This window comes from Theobroma umbraticum, unplaced genomic scaffold (genome assembly GCF_002168275.2).
Source record: "Theobroma umbraticum cultivar Fairchild unplaced genomic scaffold, ASM216827v3 scaffold_81.0, whole genome shotgun sequence".
NCBI classification, from domain to species: Eukaryota; Viridiplantae; Streptophyta; class Magnoliopsida; order Malvales; family Malvaceae; genus Theobroma; species Theobroma umbraticum.
The window spans coordinates 4,215,296-4,239,105 of record NW_018397268.1 but is presented as its reverse complement, the minus strand read 5'-3'; the positions used below and the strand labels follow the sequence as shown (position 1 = coordinate 4,239,105).

The 23,810-nt window shown below is 32.1% G+C and overlaps 2 protein-coding genes across 3 annotated transcripts; both read left to right on the top strand.

Moving 5' to 3' along the window:
* Positions 1-328: 328 nt before the first annotated feature.
* HB2 (hemoglobin 2) lies at positions 329-1,412 on the top strand. The gene is made up of 4 exons (XM_021440334.2): positions 329-452; positions 560-674; positions 915-1,031; positions 1,137-1,412. Exons 1-4 carry the CDS (start codon positions 358-360, stop codon positions 1,278-1,280), a joined length of 471 nt encoding a protein of 156 aa, XP_021296009.1. The 5' UTR covers positions 329-357; the 3' UTR covers positions 1,281-1,412.
* Positions 1,413-9,642: 8,230 nt separating this feature from the next.
* Positions 9,643-18,167, top strand: LOC110425098 (uncharacterized). Of its 2 annotated transcripts, XM_021439901.1 has the most exons (9): positions 9,645-9,956; positions 11,081-11,278; positions 11,380-11,502; positions 12,097-12,134; positions 12,218-12,386; positions 12,991-16,851; positions 17,059-17,151; positions 17,297-17,433; positions 17,799-18,167. In XM_021439901.1, the coding sequence occupies exons 1-9, from the start codon at positions 9,876-9,878 to the stop codon at positions 18,034-18,036; spliced, it is 4,938 nt and encodes a 1,645-aa protein (XP_021295576.1). In that variant the 5' UTR covers positions 9,645-9,875; the 3' UTR covers positions 18,037-18,167. The 2 variants fall into 2 exon arrangements, with proteins under 2 accessions (XP_021295577.1, XP_021295576.1); XM_021439902.2 differs by lacking the exons at positions 17,059-17,151; positions 17,297-17,433 and having other exon boundaries at positions 9,643-9,956; positions 17,799-17,965.
* Positions 18,168-23,810: the final 5,643 nt, after the last annotated feature.

Here is a 23,810-nt window from a genome sequence, read left to right as displayed (position 1 = left end):
TTCGGACGGTAGCCAACTATTTGGACAGATGATCTTTCATATTTATCTAGGCACGTCTAAGATATCCAAACAAAGACAAATAAAAGCTGAGCTGTATGTGGATATTATTAATAGCAAATGAAGTCATATCTGAATTCGGCATTAATTGCTAATATAAAATTTAATTCTCATGTAAATATCCACCACCACTCTTTTTTTTCACAGCTATGTCAATTAATATATATTACCTTGCGTCTAAGAGACACTGCGCTAGGTAGATACAGGTCTAGGTAGCTATATATATACACATAGAGAGCTCCACTCCCTCATTATCTTTAAGAAACAAAAGGGAAAGAATTATTTGGTATTGGGAGAGAGATGGCTTTCACTGAGAAGCAAGAAGCGTTGGTGAAGGAATCATGGGAGCTTTTGAAGCCAAACATTCCCGAGATGAGCTTGCGTTTCTTTACACTGTAAGTAAAGTATAACTAAATTTATTTATTCTTAATCATTTCTCTGAGAGAAACTGTTTGGTGCTTTGCAGAAATGTTTAGTTTGTGTAATACTATTTGTTTTGTAGAATTTTAGAGATTGCACCGGCTGCAAAGAGGATGTTTTCTTTTCTGAGAGACTCAGAGGAGATACCGCAGAATAATCCCAAGCTCAAGGCTCATGCTGTCAAGGTTTTCAAGATGGTGAGCCCTGTTTGCCATTTCCAAATTTGTCTTCTTCATACTAATTATTGATTTAAGCATTTTGACATTAAATTGACAACTGAAAGCTAATTCAGCTCAATGGACAAGTAAAAGGAAAAATATAACAGACCTGCTAGTATTGGTATAAGAATATTGACCTAAATGGATAAACAATTTGTCGTATTGGTACATTATCTAATGTGTTTGACATACTTAATTTCATGTTATCCTCCAAATAAGACATGCGAGGCAGCCATTCAACTTAGAGAGAAGGGGGAGGTGGTGGTGGCTGATACAACTCTCAAGTATCTAGGCTCTGTTCATCTCAAGAATGGCGTCATTGGTCCCCATTTTGAGGTACGTTTTAGCAATTCACATTAGATTTGCATATATAGATGTGTTCTGTTGGTTGAATATTCCATAAATGTAATCAATTTGCTATTTTCAATTCACCGTTTTCAGGTGGTGAAAGAGGCACTTTTGAGAACAATTAAAGAGGCAATTGGAGAAGAGAAATGCAGTGATGAGATGAGCAGTGCCTGGGGTGAAGCTTATGATCAGTTGGCTGCAGCTATCAAGGCCGAGATGAAGGAAGAGGTTGCTTAATTTCCTTCCACCCAAAAGAAAATGGTTTAGTGCCAACATTAAGAAAGTTATTGAACAAATTGTTACTTTAATGTCTAAATCTATTCAATCCATCAGCAATTTTATTAATTTTGCTGCCTAAATTATTGTCCTTTTTCATTTATCTGCGAATAAGACCATGTACCATGTGCCTAATTTTGGCTGGTGCAGTTTCGGGAAAGCATCATTTGAATTGTCACCGGCCTATCTCAAAGCCCCTCTCTTCGTCTTCTTCTTCATGTTCCATTGATAAGCTTCTTCACAGCTTTCATCTACCAGAATTCTAATAAATCATAACATGTTATAAGAGGGATATATTTGATAAAAAAATCAGTGAGTGCAGATGATGTAGTATCACCTCATGAGGAGAAGCATTAAATCCAGCAGCATATGACTTGAATTTTCACAAACACCACATTTTTCAAGGACTTTGTAATATGGAGATAATTTATGTTTTCGTGATTGTCAAATTTCATATAACTGAAAATTGGATAATGAATTACATTCATAAATTGTTAAAGGAAATTACGAGCTTAGACCCTGATTAATTGTAAACAAGTTCAGAATGTAGTGCACGTGCAGTCGATGACTCCCAAGACTTGGCCGCAAGCGTCTTATGCCTCCCAGCTAGAATAGGGAAAACATTTGGAATTTGACGTACAGATGGTATTGGAGAAACTATACCAAAAAAAAAAAACCATCTGGAATCTGTCTCAGTCGTACAAGGGAAGGGTTTTGATTTAGATTGAAAGATAATCAATTTAAGTGTTAAAAAAAATAGTAATAATAATTTTTTATCATTCAAATGCTATATTTAGGGATGTGCAATTAGACGATTTAATCGGTTGAGTCTGTCATACCTAAAGAATAAATAAATTAAATATTTTTAAAAAATCGATCAAAATCGACTAAACGTAAAAGAAGATCAAACCGATCAAATATCGAATTGATTTATGTAGTTCAATTTTGGACCAAAAGATCAAATTTTATTCTTTTTTTTTACAAATTATAATATTAAATGTTAAAATCGAATGAGTTTATTCACATATCAATAAAAATGAAAGAATATTGAGGCGGAAGAAAAAACTGCATTCTTCCTTAAAATCAGAAAAAAGATTACAAGCAGACTATTTATATCCATTTATTAAAAGAAAAGAGTAAAGTCAACACTCCTAATTACTAACTAAATAATTACTATACAGTAAAAAAAAAGGTAGAAAGTAAAAAGTAACTATTTACAATAAATAGTCATATGACATGCACATGACACTTTCTCCTTGTTAGCAGCCTTTGAGTTTGTCATTTGATCTTCAATCTTCTTGAGGCTTTCAATCTTTCAGCTTCAGTACAAATATTCTCCAAGTATATCTAATATCCATTTTGTTTAAACTGAGATAACACTCGAACAACATAATAAATGTCTTGGCTTGTGAAGGTCAAATACAATAACTTCCCAACAGTTGTTTATACATAATAGGATCTTTCAATTTGTTATCCTCAGTTGATTTCTACAATTTGTAATTATAATCCATAAGAGTTGACTTTGGTTTAGCACTTGATAAACCACATTCTTCAAGCATATCCAAAACCATACTTGATAAGACAAGTAGTAAATTTTGCATTCCACTGCCTACAAGCTTGTTTAAGTCCATATAAGGACTTATGCAACTTGCAAACTAGCTTTGTATTAGATGAATACTCCCCCTGAATTGAATAACTAGGCGGTATCTCCATATAAACTTCTTCTTGAAGATCACCATGAAAAATTGCATTGTTCCTTAAACACCATCTTTGTACTATTGCTATAGCTAGAAAAACTCAACTGTAATTTGTTTAGCAATAGGGCTAAACATTTTCTGATAATCAAAGCCTTCAATTTGGTTGTAACCTTTTACTACTAAGCATGCTTTATATCTTTCCACGCTGCCATCAGCTTTTTTTTTTTCACTTTGTATACCCAATTATAGCCTATAGCATGACAATCTAAAGGCAAGGGTACCATAGACCTAGTCCCTTGTGTTACATTACCTACAGTGTATAGTAAATTACATACCCTAGTGTCATCTGGTTGTACAAAGTTCTATTTCAATGTATGCCAAATTTTCATGGCATTATCTATATAGAAAATTATTAATGCTATAAGTGTAGTTGCAAAGTCCAAAAGCCAAGCTACAATGAGGTCATTATATTTATTCCACGACTCAAATAAAGGATACATAGGCTTTGGTTTAGGTATAGTACCATTCACAAAACCAATCTTATTCCTAACAAAAAAGGAAAGTAAAAACAATCTACACCAAGGTGCGTAATTATTTGTTGTCAGTTTAGGGTTTATTACAAATGATCTAGGATGATCACTTTGATACAGATAAAATAATGATTAAGGATTCTAAATTGGTGGAATACTAGCCCTTGAGCTTAATTGATTTGCCATTGGCAAATCTTCAAATGAAGAAGAAGGATTTATTCTGATGTTCGTAATTGTTACCAAATTTCCAAAAACAAGAAACTTTTAAATAAAAAAAACAAGAAATCCCCAAATCAAGATATTAACAAATAAAATTTTCTACAATCCCTTAAAGTAGAAGATAGAAACAAATCAACACCGATCCAAAAAGCAAGAAGATCAAGATACTTACCTAAATCTGTAGCAATTATCACTACAAGGTCACTCGCTCTAATACCATGTTAAAATTGAGTGAGCTTGTTCACGGATTAAGGAAAATAAAAGAATATTGAGGAAGAAGAAAAATGCTTCATTCTTCATTAGAACCAAAAAAAAAAGATTTCAAGATATCAATATGTTAAAAGTAAAGAGTAAAGTCAACACTCTTAACTACTGACTAACTGAATAATTACTATACAGTAAAAAATAGTAAAAAGTAAAAAGTAACTATTTATAATAAATAGTCAGATGACATGCACAAGACACTTTCTCCTTCTTACCGGCCTCTGAATCTGTCATTTGATCTTCAATCTTCTTGAGACTTTGAATCTTTCAAACTTCAGTTTGTAAATTCTTTAGGCAAATCTAATATTAAAACTTATAAAGTTCATCCATAGTTTAAAAATATAAAATTAAAATTAATAATAAAAATATATTTTTTATATAAATTCAAAAATAATATTTATAAAATATTAGTTTGGTTGCATCCGAGAATTTAACTTATTGGTTAGTATATAATCTCTCTACTTATTTGAATCCCCCTTCCTTTAAATCCAAAAAAAAAATTAAATCTTTTAATTAGTTCAGTCTAAAAGTTTTAAAATCAAGAACCCACAAAACAAAATAATTGAATCAAACTTTTTGAACCAACAAATTTAATAAATCAATTAAATTGAATCATTTTACTTAAACCGCATTCGATTCAATTAGATCATCTTATTTAATTCGCCCCTAGCTATACTCCCTTCTTGAGATAATTGATTTACCCTTGTTAGAAAGGAAAAAGGGTACTGAACCAGGAATACGAACTCAAACCTTTATTTCGTGGAATATTTGAAATCAGACAGTTGAATGCATGCTTCAATTCAAAAGAAGAATTTAAAAGGTATGTATGGAAAAAGTCATGACATGAAGGAATATAACAAATGATTCATAGTCACTGTCATCTCACTTTCAAGTTTCATTTAGTTTTCAATTACAAAAAATATATAAATGAATTAATTTCCACTACCCTGTTGAGATATCAATCTATTGAGATCATTAGATGATTATGGACCTTAAAAGGAACCAAGTAAGGGATAGCATAAATAAGTACTGCTAACTGGGCTTTTAGAAGGGTCTAAGTTATTAAAGTTGTATTTATTTTGTAAAATGAACTATATTAATAAATATTAAATTCATAATATTACTTGATAGTAAAATTTAAAAATGGTTAAAATTTAGATGGCCCAATTTTGATGAATTTCGTAAAATTTAATCGTTTGAACGGTTGAATAATTCAAAACTAATGAATTGGTAAAACTTATTGAGTAGTCATACATAAAAAAATAAAATAGCATAATTTAATATTTCATTAATTCTTATAGGTTTATTGTTACAAAACTACTGCATATTTTTATTATCCTTCAATAACTTCAGATTAATTTCGTATATTAATATATATTTTTGTTATTTTACTTATAATTTTTTTTCTTATTTTATTTTTTCAAAAATACAAAAATTTTATGATGATTAAGAACCAATTTTTGTTCTTTTTTTTTCTTTCTTTGGAGAGAAATAGACAAGAAACTTAAGTAAATACTATTATCCAAGTCATTCCAAAATTTAATATGAAATTACTCAAACTTTTCAACAACAAAAAATTAAAAAAGAAAGAAAAAATTGCATAGGTTTACTCTCATTTCTTCCCTTGTTTAAATCCCAGTTATGAAACTTACACGTGAGCTAAAAGGAAAAACTTAATTACCCCCTGTTGCATACAAAAACTCAGCTACTTGCTTCAATCCTCGTGGGTTTTGTCCATTGGCCACGTCGAGATCTCCAGATTTTCAATCAAGGGTATACACGTGTCTTTTACATAGAGGAAGTGCGCTTTTTCTCAACCGTCAAGGTGAATCTAGCCGACCTCTCACCTCATAATCTAGCAACGTATTGAATTATTGAAACGCCAAAACGCATGTGGATTTGTTCTTGTATTCAGCCATGCAGTTGTAAATATTTCATTTAATGATAATTTATTCATCGATCTTACACCGAGGTCCTCAATTTTTTAGGGAGAGCATAACTACAAAGCAAAAAACTATAAATCCAAGGCACAATTACTTGTTTGACTGAAATGTTATTGTAGGCAGTTGGACAGTTTTATAATTGTGAAAAATTCATACCAAGGATTAAACCTAAATTTAATTTTTCATATAACATACACATAATCGTTTTGGGTTCATATTGTATATGGTTCTAGACACTACTAAAATGTTAGAATTTTTTTTTGTTGAAATAAAGAAAATATTTATGCGTACTCAGTTTCTCAATATCTACAATCTTTTTCCCATTTCAAGCGACCATAAGAAGGGTGGGCAGACATATTACTATAAGGCTCATGATTATGAGAAGCATTTTTCAAATGGAGTACCCAAAACCCATCACTTTGTCTCTTCCATGAAGAGCAAAAGGACAATTAATAAGGTGTGTGCATGAGGCTCTTTGTTTTTTTTCTCTAGGAATTCTGTCTATCTCGATAAATTCCTTCTCTGTCACAGCCAATAGTCACGTACCTATCGTTTCTCGAGTCTTTTATTGATGTTGCATACCCCTTTTGACAAGCAAAAGTTCTTGACTTTAGTTCTTCACGTGTATGAAGTCTCCTTGAACAAAATTCGATCATATCTCTATAAACACATTGATAGTTAGTTGTCATAACACTTAAAATTTATAATAAATTAGGCAAAAAAAAATCTTCAACAATAATAAACACTAAACACTAAACAAACGAACTCCAACCATAATTTTGCGCTTAACAATTACTACGTTCTGATTGTATTTATGAGTTTTGTAAAATAGTTTTTATCTAATGAGATTATTATTTTTTTCCTCTTAAGTATTTTGTTTAGGCTTGGCCAAAGGGGAAGGGTGAAAACTCAAACCATAAAGTACTTCCATCAACAGTGTTAGCTATAATCAAAATAGAATACAATATTGCAACTTCCATTGATCAAGATGATAATTTGATGTACGTACTTGATGTGTTTGCAACTTGCTAGTTGCCTCAGAGATGATTTAGTGGTGGAAGGGTTTTGGGGCGAGAGCTGCGAGAGACGAACAACTAGGGTTTTTTTTCTCTCTTTTTGATTTTCTTTTTTTTTTTAAGATCAAATATTATAACTTTTTATATGGTTTTTTGAAATTATGTTGACCTGCTGCAAATTTTACCTTGAATTTATAATTTTTTAAGAAGAAGATTTAGGATTTGTGGAAGGAGATTTGAACTCCACTCTTTTAAATAGAGGGTTAAATACTAATCAATGAGCAAAATGTTCGAATGTGAGTTTTTTATTAAGATTTTTAATTTTTATTTAAAAGGTTATATCATCTAAAAAAATATTTATAAAATTTACATTAATACTAAGTCAATAAAAATTAAGATGTTAATTCCACATTAGCACGTATAACGTACTCTCTCACAATGTTAGTAACTATATTTGATTTAACACATTTTTAAAATTAAAAAAATAAATTTGAATATTTTTCACTTAAATCCTATCATTCTTCACTTTGATAGCAACAATAGTTTTGTTTTTTAAATTCGAGGGAAATAAAAATTCAAATTTAACCCTTGAAGTGAAAATTAAAATAATTATCATTGAACAACATATTCGATGCACACAATTATTATTTAAACAAAATCTTTTAGAAAGAATTGTGTGAATACAATCTCACAAAAAAAATTCACAGTTCTCAATAATACAGAAAGATTAAACGTAAATACTCAAAAAGAAAATCAAATTTCAACCATGACAAATGCATTGAATTAAAAAATATTTTAAAATATTTCAAAAAAGGAAAAAAAAAGGTAGCTTGGAAGTTGGAACATCAAAAATCATATTGCATTGTGGCCAAAGCAAGTCAATAAACAGCTGTAAAATAATGGAACCAAAGCAAAAGGTTATAGGTTGAAATATTGAATTAAATAAAAATGATCCCCATTATTAGAAGCTAAAATTCCATTTTCAGTTCCTTTAGTAACCAATGACAGTCTCAATGTTATCCTACTTAACAAAGTTAATAAAAAAAGGCCACCTTGCTTTAACAGGTTGTTGACCCCTCCACATGGGGTTGTTGCCCTGAAATTGTCAGTAAAATCAAAGAGGGGAGGTGGGTCTTTCTTTTATACCTACCTATTGAAACTTTTCAGATTTTAAATAATAAATAAAGAAAACTGCATGTTTATGTTACTCATGTCACTGTCTCTATACTTTTTTCACAATTTCATTTAATCAACTCATTCTCTCAATGGCAAGTATTTTTGTTCTTAATAATGAAGACAGTATCCCCTAGTGGGGTATTGGTTTATTAGGTTAAGCCCACCATTGTCTTCTATTTTTGTTGTTTTCCCATCCCTATTTCTTGTTTTCAAGCTTTCAATATAAGGTTTAGGGTCTAGGATTTTCATCACTACTTTTTATTTTCACATTTTTTTATATTTTAAAGTTATTTTTATGATTTTGTTCTTACTTTTTTGGTGTTAAATATCATATAACATCATTTGATATATTTAAATTTGAATATGAAATATATCAAAGTCATTTCTATAAAATTTAAATGATTTTTAAATTGAGTAGAAAATAAATAAAAATTAACTAAAAAGAGGCAAATAATATGAATAAATTGTGATCTTAGATAATTAAATTAGACACATGTTTTAATATATAATAAAAGCAGTAGATATCCCAATTATTTATAAATGGCAGAGAAGATTCTTTCCTGATTTAGCTATCTTAATTCAAAGTCGAGATTTTCTCAGATATTAGGTTTGACTCCTCTTTTATGGACTAAATAGTTCAATTTAATGCATACAAAAAAAAAGAAAAAGAAAACCTCTTTTCTAAGTGAAATTAAAAAACAGTCTGATTAACAACTATTTATAAATACTAATTAAGGATAGTTAAAATATTATTTAATTATTTTTACATTTAATACATTAGTTTAACCAAATTTAAGAGGAACAATGCGTTAACAAATTTTTTTTATTAAATATCACTGTAATTACTGTCACTAAACACTGATTAACATTTTCTATTTTTTTAAAAAACGATAAGACAAATGTTATTCTTATTTCTAACTAGTCCCTCCCAATCTCATTACCTGATATTCTATGAAAAATAATATGGATGATAATTTTTAAATTAATAAATATATAAAATTTTATAGGTTCAAATAAGATATTATAATCTTGATTCAATCCACTAGGTAATTCTCCATTTTATTACTATTTGTTTTTTCGAAAATTACCGAAGACTAAAATCATATATATATTTGATTAAAAATGATTATTTGATTAAAATATAAAATACATATATTTAAGGATAACTATTTTCCATTTATGAAGTTTTGATTATTTAAAAGATTTATTTTGGGTAATATTAAAAAAAACTATTTACTTTGTTATACAGGTGCTTTTTTTAAAAAAAAATTTTAAAAAGGAAAAGGTAAGCTATGAAAAATAATAGTAATAAAATGAAATTTAAAAGACAAAGGGTATTTATCTAAATTGTAGAAGTTAAAGGGATGAATTCATGAATAAAGCATAGAAAAAGGTTAGCATTGAAAAGACAAAGAAAAATTTAAAATAAACAAAAAAAGCTCCAAAAGGAACATTCAACAAACTTCAAAACAAAATAACAGCTAACGCGCTCTGTCCTTCTGTTTCTCTCTCTGTCTCTCTCTCTATTTCTCTCCCCTTCCTTATGATTTTCTCTTTTAAGTACACACTCTTTCTTCTTTGAGAGACCATGTGAATACTGAAACTGTTTTTATTTTTGGCTAAAGTTTCTTCAACGCCAAAAAAAGAAAAGAAAAAATTTCCATTAATAAACTGAAACAGAAAAAGAAAATCTGAGCAAAGAAAAAGATAAATGTTCAGATTACATAAGCAAAAGTCTGATAAATCTGGAGAGAGATTCGATTTCAAGTTCTCCAGCTTCCAAGCTCTTCAGGTCTCTCTTTCTCTCTGTTTTTTGTCTAATATTTTCGTATTTTCATTACTTCATTGAAATGTTGAAATTGAATCCGCTGTTACATTGCCAAAATTCAACCTCTTCTTTTTCCATTTCACTTTCCGTTGATTTTTCCTTTAATTTCCTTCTTTAATCATATTTTCACTGTCAATTCGCAGCAAATTGATTATTTTATCATGGCTGAAATGGCGAGGTTGGCCGGTGCTTTTTTATTATTATATATTTTTTAGTTTGTGGAAAGTTTTTTTTTTTTTTCTAACTGATAGCTGGTATTTGTTACATAATATAATTTTACTTTCCATATATGAAGATCTTTGATTGGCATTTTGGCAAGAACGGTTAAACGTTTAACTTAGATTTTCTTTCTAGTCAGATCGGTTGACGTTTCAGTTTCGATTTGTGTAGTCTTTTCATTTTTTGCACTAATTTATTTTTTCCGAGTTGGACTGGAAAGTTGAGCTAGTCAAATGCTACGTAATGATGAACCAGAAGATAGTGAGTTGAAATAATCACAGAATTTGTTGCGTAATTCTTGGGAATATTCTAAAATTTTATACGAAAGAAATGGTGATTTAATGTCGACGGTTCCTATAAAAAGATAAAATGTGAGAAAAATTTTCAATTTATTAGTAAAAGTTTCAACTTATGGATTTATCTATGTAAGCAAAAAAGTTATAATGCCTTTTGATGCAAAAACAAGTAGTTGTTTTAAATAATTAAAATAATTAAAATTTAATTTTTTGAATATCTAAATACATGATTTTATTTTTATATGAAATAGTGAGGTTTAAATTTGTTTTAGATTTTAGTTACGTGCTTAGTTTAGTAAAAATAGATCTATATTTCCTTTTTCTACTTAGGTTTTAAAATTTTTTGAGGAATCAATAAGCCAAGAGCATAAAGCATGCAGCAAAAGTAACTATTTAATGGATATTTTTTTTTATATAAACAGTATTAGATATTAGTTTTATGTTATGTTGTGCTTGTCTTTTTTTTTTTTTCTTTTAAAATTTTTAATATTTTAGGGCTTGTCTTGTCTAGTTATGTTGTTGGTTTTGCTTTGGTGATTCTTGATACAATTTTGGATAATTGAATTCTTGAAGGTTCCAAAAGGATGGGACAAGCTTTTTTTGTCAATCATTTCTGTGGATACTGGCAAAACCATAACCAAGTCAAGCAAAGCATCAGTCCGGAATGGAAATTGTCGATGGACGGAGGCCTTTTTGGAGTCTATTTGGATTGTACGAGGTGATAATTCAAAAGTGATAGATGAATGCTTATTTAAGCTTGTCGTTGCCATGGTATGAGCTTTGCCTTTATCTTGTGTGAGGCTTTATCTGTTTTTGTGGACTTGGTTTATGCCGCGGTTAAAAATAATCAACTTAAACTGATATTATTGTAGGGATCATCTAGATCTGGCTTCCTTGGAGAGGCAACAATTAACCTTGCAAGCTACATACGTTCAAAAAGTACTATTCCTCTTTCATTGCCGTTGAAGAAATGTAACCACGGGACAGTATTACAGGTGAGATCTAAAGATGATTCCTGTTTTACGTGCCTAATATTTATACTTTTTTGCTGATACATAAGAGTTTTGAAAACATATTTTCGTAATTTTAAAAATATGTTTTTTCTTTTAAATAGATGGAACAAGATAAACTAGTTTATGCTTTGGAATTGCTTTCTGCCATTGTATGTTGCTTTCATTGCCAAATTGGACTTTTAGAACCTAAATGTTAGATACCTTACCACTCCGTACTAACATCTAATGAAAGGGTTGTGAAAAATACACATCATCAATGCTTCTCAAAGTGAAATTTATCCATGGAGAGAAAATTAGTTATAGCATAAATTTGAGTTACTTTTATGGGGGTATTAATACATAGAAATTGATCCAATCTTCCCTTAAGCTTATTCAAATAATTTTTTTGACAGTGCATTAGCCTTTGAAATTTTGATACCTGAGACATGGTTGCGGGTCGATGCACTCCTTTTTGCGAGACAATTTATTGATTTATTTTCTCTCTAAATCACATGTTTTTGATTTGGACTAGAAACTCAAATTTTCACCTTTCTTTGATGTAGTTGTTAACATCTGCTTCCACATGGTTGTCTGCAGGTTAAAATTCAGTGCTTGACACCAAGAGAAAAACTCAGGTTTGCCATCACTCATGAAACCTTAAATTGTTTGACATTCAGTTTTTATATGATTGTGAAAAAAGTTACTGCATCTTTGAAAGGGATGAGCAATGGAATCATACAGATTCGTATATGGAGGATGGGAGTCTGGAGTATGATGAATTGGAAAACAAATCAGATGTTTCTGATAGTACATTTACCAGGAGTGTTGGATCTTCATCTAGTAACCATTTAGAGGGTACCATTCATCCTGGAGAAATTTCTAGTAGGGTATGTTCCCTTGATCTCAAACGTAGTTGTTTTGGAAATATGTTAAAGACATTTTTTGATCAACTTTCCTTTCTGCAGTTGTGTTTCGTCTTTTAACACTGCTAATTTTATGTAATATGAATAACATGCGTTACTGTTCGTATATATCCTGTGCATTGTGTTATGATGACTTATAGATAATTCCAGATAACATGACACTTGGTTCATTTAACTCTGAGGACCAGGCTTCTTTTCTTGTTGATGTCTTTACGTGGACAGCATGTTCATTGTTTAAGAACTTTATGAACACTTGACCTACATGGCACAGAAGTCTCACGTCTTTCTACACATTTATCTAGATTGCATGGTAAAACATAGTATTAAATTTAGTCTTAACATTGCATATCCAGTGCTTCTATGGTGTCAACCCAAACTTATAAAAATGTAGTTAATATACCTAAAACTAGACAAGAAATAAAAACACAACAGTAGCCATGTCGTGCACAAAGAGTTGCATGAGGACCTTTGTCTGCTGTAGACTTTCAAGGAAACTGAAGCATTTTCAGTTAACTGCCTGTGCGCTGTTTTGTCATGGGGCTGATGAAACCTTCTCATGTTTGTGCAGGAACCAAGTTTTTCTGCATCAGACTCCCGCAATAGCTTTGACTCCTTGGATGGTTCCTTTAACAGGGAAAATTACTCCCCTCAAAATGGGATTATGAACAGTCTAATTGGAAGACAAGATTCAACTGGTTCTCAAACCAGTTCTCCTCAAGGATCTTATTCTTTGAATGATTCTTCCAGGTCAAACCACTCATCCTATACTCCAAAGGTCTCCATGTCTGGATGCCATCCTCATAATCACAGAGAAGACTTGAATCGGGTTTCACGCCTTGTTCCCTCTTCTCCACTACGTAATGCTGGTTCATCTAAAGACTTCTTGGAAGCTGCAGAAATTACAATTGGGGAGCTTCGGGCAGAAGCTAGGATGTGGGAGCAAAATGCTCGAAAATTAATGACTGATCTGGAAAATTTGCAGAAGGAATTATCTGACCAGTCAAAACACCAAAAACGTCTTGAGGTGGCACTTTCAACATCACAGGCAGAATGTGATAGCTTGAAGCAGGAGGTTGAACGAGTAAAGATCTTGTTGGAGGAGTCACAGATGAAACAGGGCGCTGCTGAAAATTTGAAGTTTCAGAGCAAACATACTGAAAATGTTCAAAAGGAGTTGGAAGATGAGATAAAGTTTCAGAGTGAGGAGAATGCTAATTTAGCTTTACAGTTGAAAAAAACTCAAGAATCAAATATTGAGCTTGTTTCCATTCTTCAGGAGCTGGAAGAAACCATAGAAAAACAGAAAGTAGAGATTAATAACCTTTCCAGAACAAAATCTGAATTTGAAGAATTAGGAAAGGATGACTTTGAATTTGAAGATAGTAGGCAACTAAATGCTGGCAAGCAAGTTTTAACAAACCAGGCCAGAAAATCTTCTGATTCTGATAGGGAAAGTGGTATTGTTGAACACCAAAGACAAGATTTGCATGCAGAGAACAGGAATCTTGAGCTCCATTTTCTGCAGCTGCAGGAATCACATAGGAACTTGGAAAGCACTATTCTGTTTCTGGAGAAAAGTCTGGAAGAAAAGAACCATGAAATGGAGATTGAACAAGGTCTAAGTAGTCAATCTCTTATGGATTGTGAGGCTGAATGGAGGGGCAAATTAGCTGAAAAAGAGGAAAAAATCACTAATTTGGAAGTGAAATTGTCTGAAGCTCTTGATGGTCAAGCTTTAAAGGATATGGGCTCTGAAAAAGAAGGTAATAGTAATCTAATCAAAGAAATTGAAGCTCTTAAACTGAAGGTGCAGGAACTTGAGAGAGATTGCAATGAGCTTACTGATGAAAATCTGGATCTTCTTTTCAAGCTTAAAGAATCTAGCAAAGATCATAGTGCCACCTCTAATTCTCTTTTACCTGATCATCCAGGAAAGAACTCTCCTTCTAGACATAAATTAGAAGTAACCTCTTGCAACTATGAAGGTGAGCTGAATAAAAAAACTCCTACTGAAGTACATTCTGCTGATCACTTGCATTTTCAATCTGTAGTTCTTGGAAATAGATGTGCTGACCTTGAGCTCCAGTTGGAAGCTTTCAAGGACAAAGCTTCTTATCTTGATGGTGAACTGTCAGAATGTCGTGCCAGAGCAGAAGAACATGAGATTGAAATTGTGGCACTGCAACAACAATTAGAGCATTACCAGCAGGCAGAAATTGAGAGTAAGGATCAACCTGCTCATGCCTTTGCAGAATCCAAAATTTCTGAATCAACTGCTGCTGTTGAAATGTCAAAATTGCTTGCTGAGTTAGATGAACCGATTCAACTTTCTTTAGCTGACTTAAAGCGACAGTACACTCTCAAGTCACATGCAAATCCTCATGGAATTTGTGGTTCCAATGACTCACAGATTTTGAAAAGTACAGATTTGGTCAGTCAAAAACAGCAAGTTGAGATTATCTTGAACAATTTTGCCCAGCTAAAACAATTCTTCAGAGAGAAAAGTGCTGTCAGTGATGACGAATATTATAAAGAGGCCAAAGACTCAGCAGTAAGTACTGATGACATCCTGGATAAATTGGAGGGTTTTGAATTAAAGGAATTAAATTCTCCATGCAAAGAAGATAGTGGTCTATGGAAGGAATTGTCAACAAAAATATCTGAGATAGAGAAGCTTAAATCCGAGAATTTGCTGAAGGAAGATGAGCTAGAGGCTTTAAGGTATCAGCAAAAAGAGTTAGAAGCTCAGGTTTCTTCTGTTCAGAATGAGAAAAGCCGGTTGGAGGAAAATATAGAAATCATGCTCAGAGAAGGTGCTGTTACTGCTAAATGCTTGGAAGGTTTACGAAGTGAAATGGTGGTACTTAATAGCAATAGGGATTCCCAGATTTCAGCCAACAAGATTCTTGTACAGAAATCTTCAGAGCTTGAAAGTGGTAAGCAGGAACTAGAAGTTCATTTGTCTGAATTAGAAGAAGAAAATGTACAGTTATCAGAACGGATATGTGGTTTGGAAGCACAATTAAGGTATCTGACTGATGAGAGAGAGTCTCATCGTCTGGAACTACAAAATTCAGAATCTCAAGCAATGAATTTCAAAGAAGAGATTAAAAGATTGGAAAATGAAATGGAGGCACAAAAAGTTGATATGAGACAGAAGATGGAAGAGATGCAAAAGCGGTGGTTAGAAGTTCAAGAAGAGTGTGAGTATCTGAAAATTGCGAATCCCAAACTACAAGCTACTACTGAAAGTCTTATTGAAGAATGTAGCATGCTTCAGAAAGCAAATGGAGAATTACGGAAGCAAAAGATGGAGTTACATGAACATTGTGCAGTCTTGGAAGCAGAACTGAAGGAATCTGAAAAAGTTTTTTCTAATATGGTTAATGAAGTTGAAGCTCTTGAAGAAAAGTATTCCATGATGCTTGAAGAAATAGCCTCGAAAGAGAAAGCCCTTAATTTGGAACTAGAAGTACTTCTTCAAGAGAACAAGAAACAGAAAGAGAAACTTGTTCTTGAGGAGAGCCTATTAAATCAGAGATACTTGGAGAAGACAGTTGAAGTTGATAACCTCCAAAGAGAGGTTACACACCTCACTGAACAGATATCTGCAACCCAGGATGTAAAGGAGAAAACAGCATCAGAAGCTGTGCTTGAAGTTTCTCATTTACGTGCAGATAAAGCAATGCTTGAAGCTGCTTTACAAGTTGCCCAAGGAAAACTTAAATTATCTGAGAGCAAGCTCAATGCTATGCAGGTGGAATGTGAAACTGAGTTACAAGGGCTTAAGGAAGAACTAGCTGCTGCAAAGCAAAAACAAGAAATATTGATGGCAGACCACGAAAAGCTATTAGATTTGTTGGAAGATGTCAAATCCAATGAAGACAAACTGAAAGGCACCGTTAGAGGGCTTGAACTAAAACTCAAAGCTTCTGAGTACGAGAATCAACAGTTAGTAGAAGAAATCTCTAGCCTTAAAGTCCAATTGCAGAAAACAACACTCCTTCAGGATGAAATTTTAGCTCTTAAAAAATCAATAAGTGAAACAAAGTTCGAAAATGAAAGGCTGGAAGCTTCTTTCCAAATGCTGTCCAGAGACTATGAAGAACTTAAGGTTGAAAGAACCCTTTTTGTTCAGAAAATCTCTATTAGTCAGAAAGCTGTTTCTGACTTAGAGGATTGCAGACGTAGGAAAGTTGCCCTTGAAGAAAAGGTCTTACGGCTGCAGGGTGATTTAACTGCAAGAGAAGCCATGGGAACTCAGGAAGCTGCACTGAAAAATGAGCTAGCCCAAATTAGAAGAGAAAATAGCCAATTCCAGAGGAAGATAAAGTACCTTGAGGAGGAGAAAGAAGAGTGCCTGAAGAAAACACAAGGTCTTGAAGATGAACTGAAACAGATTAAACAGGGTCAACGCGAGTCCAAGAATGTGAGTCTCTTTTTTACCCTAATTCCAAGTATACAAGTACTTCTATCAATAATAAGTTGAATCTCTCAGACGGTTAGAGTTAATACTTCTATCAATAATAATTTGAATCTCTCAGATAGTTAGAGTTAAGAATTTCGTTTCTCATTATGTACTTGATTTCATTAAAGATTTTTTAAGGATTTGTAATTTTTGCTTCTGAAATGGCAGAGCATAGAAGAGAACAATAACCTGCTATCAAGTGAGAAGCTGTTCACTGGAATTGACCAAGTACAACATCATTTAGAGGAAAATCATAGACAGGTTAATGTATATGTTTTTTTTTTAAATCCAGTCTAGGTGATCATAATCTTTTAGCTTGGGCCATCAGTTGTTTGTAGAGGTTATGTATGACTGGGAAGAAACAAACTGCTTAAACACCTTATAATATTTCTCTTGTTGTTTTCAGATTGATAAGAGTCAAAACTGCAATAATGAAACTTCTCAAGATAAAGGAGTAGATCTTTTGTCAAAGATTCAGAATCTTGAGAATGAACTTGCAGAAGCTTTAGAGGCAAATGACATGTATAAGAACCAACTTAAGAGGTGGGTAAATGTGGTAGATTTCCTAATTGACAATGTTGAATTATTTGTCTTCTTGAATCTAACATCTGAAATAGGATATATAATGTTTACGATTTAACAAGGAATTACCAATTACAAATTTTACATGTTCCATTTCTTAGATTTTTTTAATGGTTTGCGTCATGCTACCATATTTGTGTCCTGACAACCATGTGCTGTCAAAGTAAAGGTATATGCTCAGTGAATAGTTTTATACATGATTTTGTCCTTCACTCATTCTTACAGAAATTGCACCACCGATCTGAATATTTAGAATAAATAAGGCCATCTGATTCTTAACCTCTGTACGAATGCTAACAATCTTTGTATATTTTGCTCGTGTTCAGTTTGTTGTCAAAGGAAGTAAGCTTCCGTTCAGCTAGCCCTGAGAAGTCAATAGGTGAAGGGGCTGCAAGAAAGGATGAGTGCGAGTGCAAGGCCTCCTCAGCGCTTGAGATGGAGTTGAAAGAATTACGTGAACGGTATTTCCAAATGAGCCTCAAATATGCAGAGGTAGAAGACCAGCGGGAGCAACTTGTAATGCAGCTTAAAGCCGCTAGTGGTAAAAAGAGGTGGTTTTCATGAATCATGGATATAACTTTTTGGTCGTATTCTTTCTCTGGTACTGGCCTCGACGCTGACCAATTCTCTTCCACCATTGTGTTTTTCTTGTATGGTGATACAGAATTTTTACTAAGAAAATTAGTAGTAACGTATACATTGTTCCTACATGGGCTGAGAATAGGGGATTTTTGGGGTTCAGAAAAGGCTAATTGTAATATAAGATATAAAAATGTTATACTAATAATCTTTGTCGTAGGTGTACTAGAAAATGAAAAATATTAAGGCCTACAACCCTTGATGGTACAGAATCAGCAACCACTTCCTAACCTTTGCAATTGATTCTTTTCTTTTCCTTGTGTTTTTTGCATGATTTTTTATTTTCTTTAAAGATTGAGCAGGGAATCGTTTTCAGGTTTTCTATTCTAGCATGTTCGATGCAGGGTGAACATCGATTTGAGTAGGATTTGAGTATTTGGTTCAATTGGGTTCGCACCTAAATGGTGTAACTCTTTTCTTTTTCTGTAGAATTTTGATTTTTTTTTATAAAAACTTATATTAAAATTAAATAATTATCGTACATCGGAAGATTTTTTCTTTTTCATAAAAAAATTAACAAGGTCTCATCATCTAATTTTTACTAAAATCATATGATAAAAATAAGTCTTAAAATTATTGGTGCAAATGGGATTTAGATGAAATTTAAGAATTGGTAAAATTCACTTTAATGCGAGCCTTTCAATAAATATTATCTTTAAGATTTATTTTGCCCTCACCACTCGGTATGTCAAGGAAAATAATGCAAACAGCCTTAGGGATACAATGAAGTCGATGTCTAACTTCATCTTGCACTTTACAAGAGTAAACCATTAGATATATTTGAAGGTTTGCAAAATTGTTCAACTTTAGAGCTTACTTTCTGCAATAAGTAGATTATAAAGAATTAACGCTTTTATAATTGATAAGAACTTCAGTGTTTATGGTAATATAACACAACACTTTTCTTGCTCTTGATTTTTCTGTTCTTGTTTTGTTTTTTATTTGATGTGTGAAAATGATTAGCAACAAGCCCTTTATATAGGCTTGCTAGTGTCTCTTCTTCAAGGACACAATCGTTTCATTAAGGTACCATTTTGTCTAAAAGATATCTTTACATTTTGCCAGACATAGGTCTTAGATAAAGGTATTGTTTTAATAATCATCTTATGAAAATATAACTATTCATTTCATAAAATATAATCTTTGAGTTATAATTTAAAATAGTAACTTTTCATATTTAAACTTTTGAGCTAGGGTATTTTTTTCAATTTGTCTCATAACTTCTGGATGTCATTTTACCAAAAGAGATAACCATTTACATAAAAACCTGCTTACAATCCAATAGTTACACTATATCACTTTATGTGATATAACCTTTGAGGTAAGATTTTCATTATGTGACATAACCTTTGATTTTTAAAATACACCAACAATCCCCCACCATTTTCAAAATTTTCAAATACCAATAACTTTGGGAACCTTGTGTATAAATGAAGGCATCCCGTAGATTTGAACCTTTAATTAGTGAGTGTGGTTGGTTCTAGTCTAAATTAAGTGTTTGACTAAGCATTAAACCATCGATTCTTCATTTGACTAGTCGGGCCACTAAATACGCACAAGCTTCCTTGCTCACTTCGTATCTGGTTTTGCCAACATGTTTTATAGCCTTGTGTTTTGCATCCATTCATGAGTGTTGTTAAAGTCAAGCCTTTAGCTCCTAGAAGCGGCCATACTTCTACTCACATAGGTAGCTCCCATCGAAAGTACTCCGTAATTATAGTCCTTCAACATATATATGTTATGGGTCTATTAAAAATTTTTGTTCAACCTTACCTTACATATCACGGAAACCAAGCATTATACACCTTGGGATGAAAAATATAAATTAGTGCTTACAATCATCCATGTGGTAGAATGGTCAGTACCCAAGACTTGTAGGTTAGCCACAAGTGTTGAAGTGAGCTCCCACCATTGGAGATTTAGTTGATAGGCTTGAGATCATCTTTACTACCAAGTCCTTTTTTAGGCTTTTAGTAAATAGATCTGCCAAATTTTTGCAACACCTCACATAACTTATAGTGATTATACCATCACTAATTCTTTGTCTTACAATGCTATGTTGAAGTCTAATATATCGACTCTTTCCATTGTATGCTTGATTATATGCCTTTGATACAGTTGCTTCATCGTCACAATGTATCAAGATTCGTATCATTGGTTTAGGCCACAATAGAATTTCATAGAGTAAATCTCTCAACCATTCCACTTCTTAGGTGGTAGATGCTAAAGTTATAAATTCAGTCGCTATAGTGAAGTCTATTTGACAAGATTGTTTCTCAGAACCCCAAGAAATAGTCACCCCACCAATTATAAAAATCCAACTAGTCATAGAAGTATGATCCGTTCTATTTGAGTTCCAACTATCATTTGTATATCTTTCTAAAATTGAAGAAACACTTGAATAACAAATGCCACAATTCTTTGTACTCTTTAAGTATCTTCGAACTCTATGAACAACATGTTAATGTTCTTTACTTGGATTACTTGTAAATCGACTTAGCATCTCAACCACAAAAGCAATATCTGACCTTGTACAAACCATAACATACATTAGGCATCCAATCACCTTTGCATATTTATTTTGTGCTATTGGCTTGTCTTTGTTAAGTATAAGCTTTGGATTAGAATCATAAGGTGTAGACATTGGCGTACAATCTGATTTACTAGATTTCATTACAATCTTTTCAATGTAATGAGATTGAAACAATGTTAAGCGATTGTAGTCTTTCGTTATTCTTATACCAAGAATAATATCCACCACACCCATATAATTCATGTCAAAATTTTATGACAAGAACCTTTTTATGTTCTCCACTTGTTCTAAATCAGTACCAAAGATTAACATGTCATCTACATATAAACAAATGATGACACCTCTACTATTATGGAACTTACTATAGAGACATTTGTCAAATTGATTGATTTTGTAACCATTAGCTAGCACAACTTCATCAAACTTTTGATGTCATTGTTTAGGTGCTTGTTTTAATCCATACAAGGACTTTACAAGCTTACATACTTTCCTTTCTTGACCAAGAAATATAAATCTTTCAGGTTGTTCTGTATACACCTGTTCATCTAACTCATTATTTAGGAATGCTGTTGTAACATCCATTTGGTGAATAACTATCTTATGTATAAATGCAAATGCTATAAACACTCTAATTATAGCTATTCTTGCTATCAATGCATATATATCAAAATAATCAACACCTTTTTTTTGTTTAAAACCTTTTGCCACTAGCCTTGCTTTAAACTTTTCTATGATTCCATCAACTTTCATTTTCTTTTTGAAAATCCACTTACAGCCTATTGACTTGGAACTTGGTAGAAGGTTTACCAATTTCCACGTTTTGTTTCCCATTATTGAGTTCATCTCATCTTGTATTGCTTCTCTCCAAAATGAAGCATCTCGAGACTTCATTACCTCATCGTAAGTTTGAAGATCACCTTCAGCTTCTATATTAAAGTAGTAAGGTAAGTATTCACATATTTCTTCTCTTGTACCTTTTATTAAGTACATAAGGAAATCGGATCCATATGTCTTTGCATTTTTAATTCTTTTACTTTTTCAAAGCTCAATAGTTTTCTTACCATTTTTTGAAAGTTTATTGCTCTTTGTTACCAATTCTTTGGGTCTTCGAATTGAGTTGAACCTTATTTCATCAAAGATAATATCTCTTGATTCTATGACTATATTAATGGAATATGAATCATTGGGCTTTATCACATGAAACGATATGCTTTATTGTGTTCAACATATCCTATAAATATACATTTAATTCCTCTTTCACCTAATTTCCTTTTCTTTGGTTTCGGAATTCTTACTAGGGCTCGACATCCCCAAACTCTTGAATAATTAAGGTTTAGCTTTCTTCCTTTCCATAGCATATAAAGAGTAGTTTTACTCCATTTGTTTGGGATTCTATTTAGCATATGGCAAGCTGTTAATAAGGCTTTTCCCCAAAATCTTTTTCCCAAACTTGAATTAGAAAGCAAAGCATTGACCATTTCCGTAAGAACTCGATTTTTACGTTCCACTACACTATTTTGTTCTGGTGTGTATGGAGCGGTAATCTTATAAATAATACTAGTGGACTTAAAATACTTGGGACCATAATATTCACCTCCTCTATCACTTCATAAACATTTGATAAGCAATTTACAATACCGTTCAATTTCATTTTTATAAATTCTAAATTTCTCCATTGCTTCATCTTTAGTATGCAATAAGTACACATAGCAATATCTAGAAAAGTTATCTATAAATGTTACAAAGTATTTCTTTTCACTAATAGATAGAGTACTATGCATGTCACAAACATCAAAATGTATTAATGCAAGTAATTTAGAGTTTCTTTTTATCTTAGGAAATGAGCTTATTGTGATTTTAGTAACCATGCGTGCCTTGCACATATCATTATTTACATCAATGTTGGGTATTAACTCTAATTTAGCCATATCATGCATTCTTCTATAATGAACATGACCTAATCTATTATGCCATAAATTAGACAAAGTTGCTTTACTATCATTAACATTAAATGAGGAATCAATATAAGTAGAACTAGTAATATTCTTATTAATATCAAGTTTGAACATGTTTTCACAAAAATATCCACTTTCCACATATTGTCTACCTTTTGTAAGGATGAACTTATCTGCTTCAAGTACTAATTTGAAGTGATACTTATTCAACAAACCACTTGACACAAGATTCTTTCTAACTTTCGGTACATAATGGACATTGTTTAATACAAGTATTTTTCCAGAAGTAAACATAAGTCCTACGGTGCTTTTTCCTTTCACTTGTGTAGTGGAGGAATTTCCCATGTATAGCACGGTTCCATCATTAACTGCTTCCAAAGTCTTGAAGAAACTTTTGTCGTTGCATAAATGATTAGTTACACCAGTGTCAATCCCCCATCCTCCATCATCTTGGAGAAGATTGACCTCAGAAACCATAGTCGCAAATTTGTTGTTGTTCACACTTTGTGTCTTATTTTTCAAAAGTTTACATTATACCTTAAAGTGTCCAAGTTTGTTACAATGGAAACATGGCCCTCTTTTGTTCCTTTTGATCTTATGACTTTTGCCATTCATACCCACAGAATTTTTTCTTTTGTTGCGTGAGATTGGTTTGTTTGATAGTTTGTGTTCCATCATATAAACCTTCAAAGTCTCAAGATTCGTTTCATTAGAATCCTTTTCTTTTTCATCTTGTTTACGATAATTTTCTTCTATTTGAAAATGATTACCAAGGTCCTTAAGAGACATTTTTTCTTTTTCATGTTTTAGAGTTTTCATAGTGTCTCTCCATGAAAGGGGAAGCTTATCAATTATTGAAGATACCGCAATAGCTTCATCCATTTTAGGACCATATTGCTTAAAGCTATTTAGAATGCATTCAAGCTCATGCAATTGCTCCATAACAGAACGAATATTAATCATTTTGTAATTATTGAAACGACTAACCAAAAATTTTTTGCTACTTGCATTTTTAGCCATGTATCTTGCTTCCAATTTGTCCTAAAGTTGTTTTGCACTAGTTTCATTCTGGTATGCATCGAACAATGCATCCGACATTCCATTAAGAATGTGTCTAATGCATATGTAGTCATCATTAACCTATATTTGCCTTAAACGAGTTTTATCCATCGATTCTTCATCACCTTCTTCATTTGGTCTTGGTGTATCTA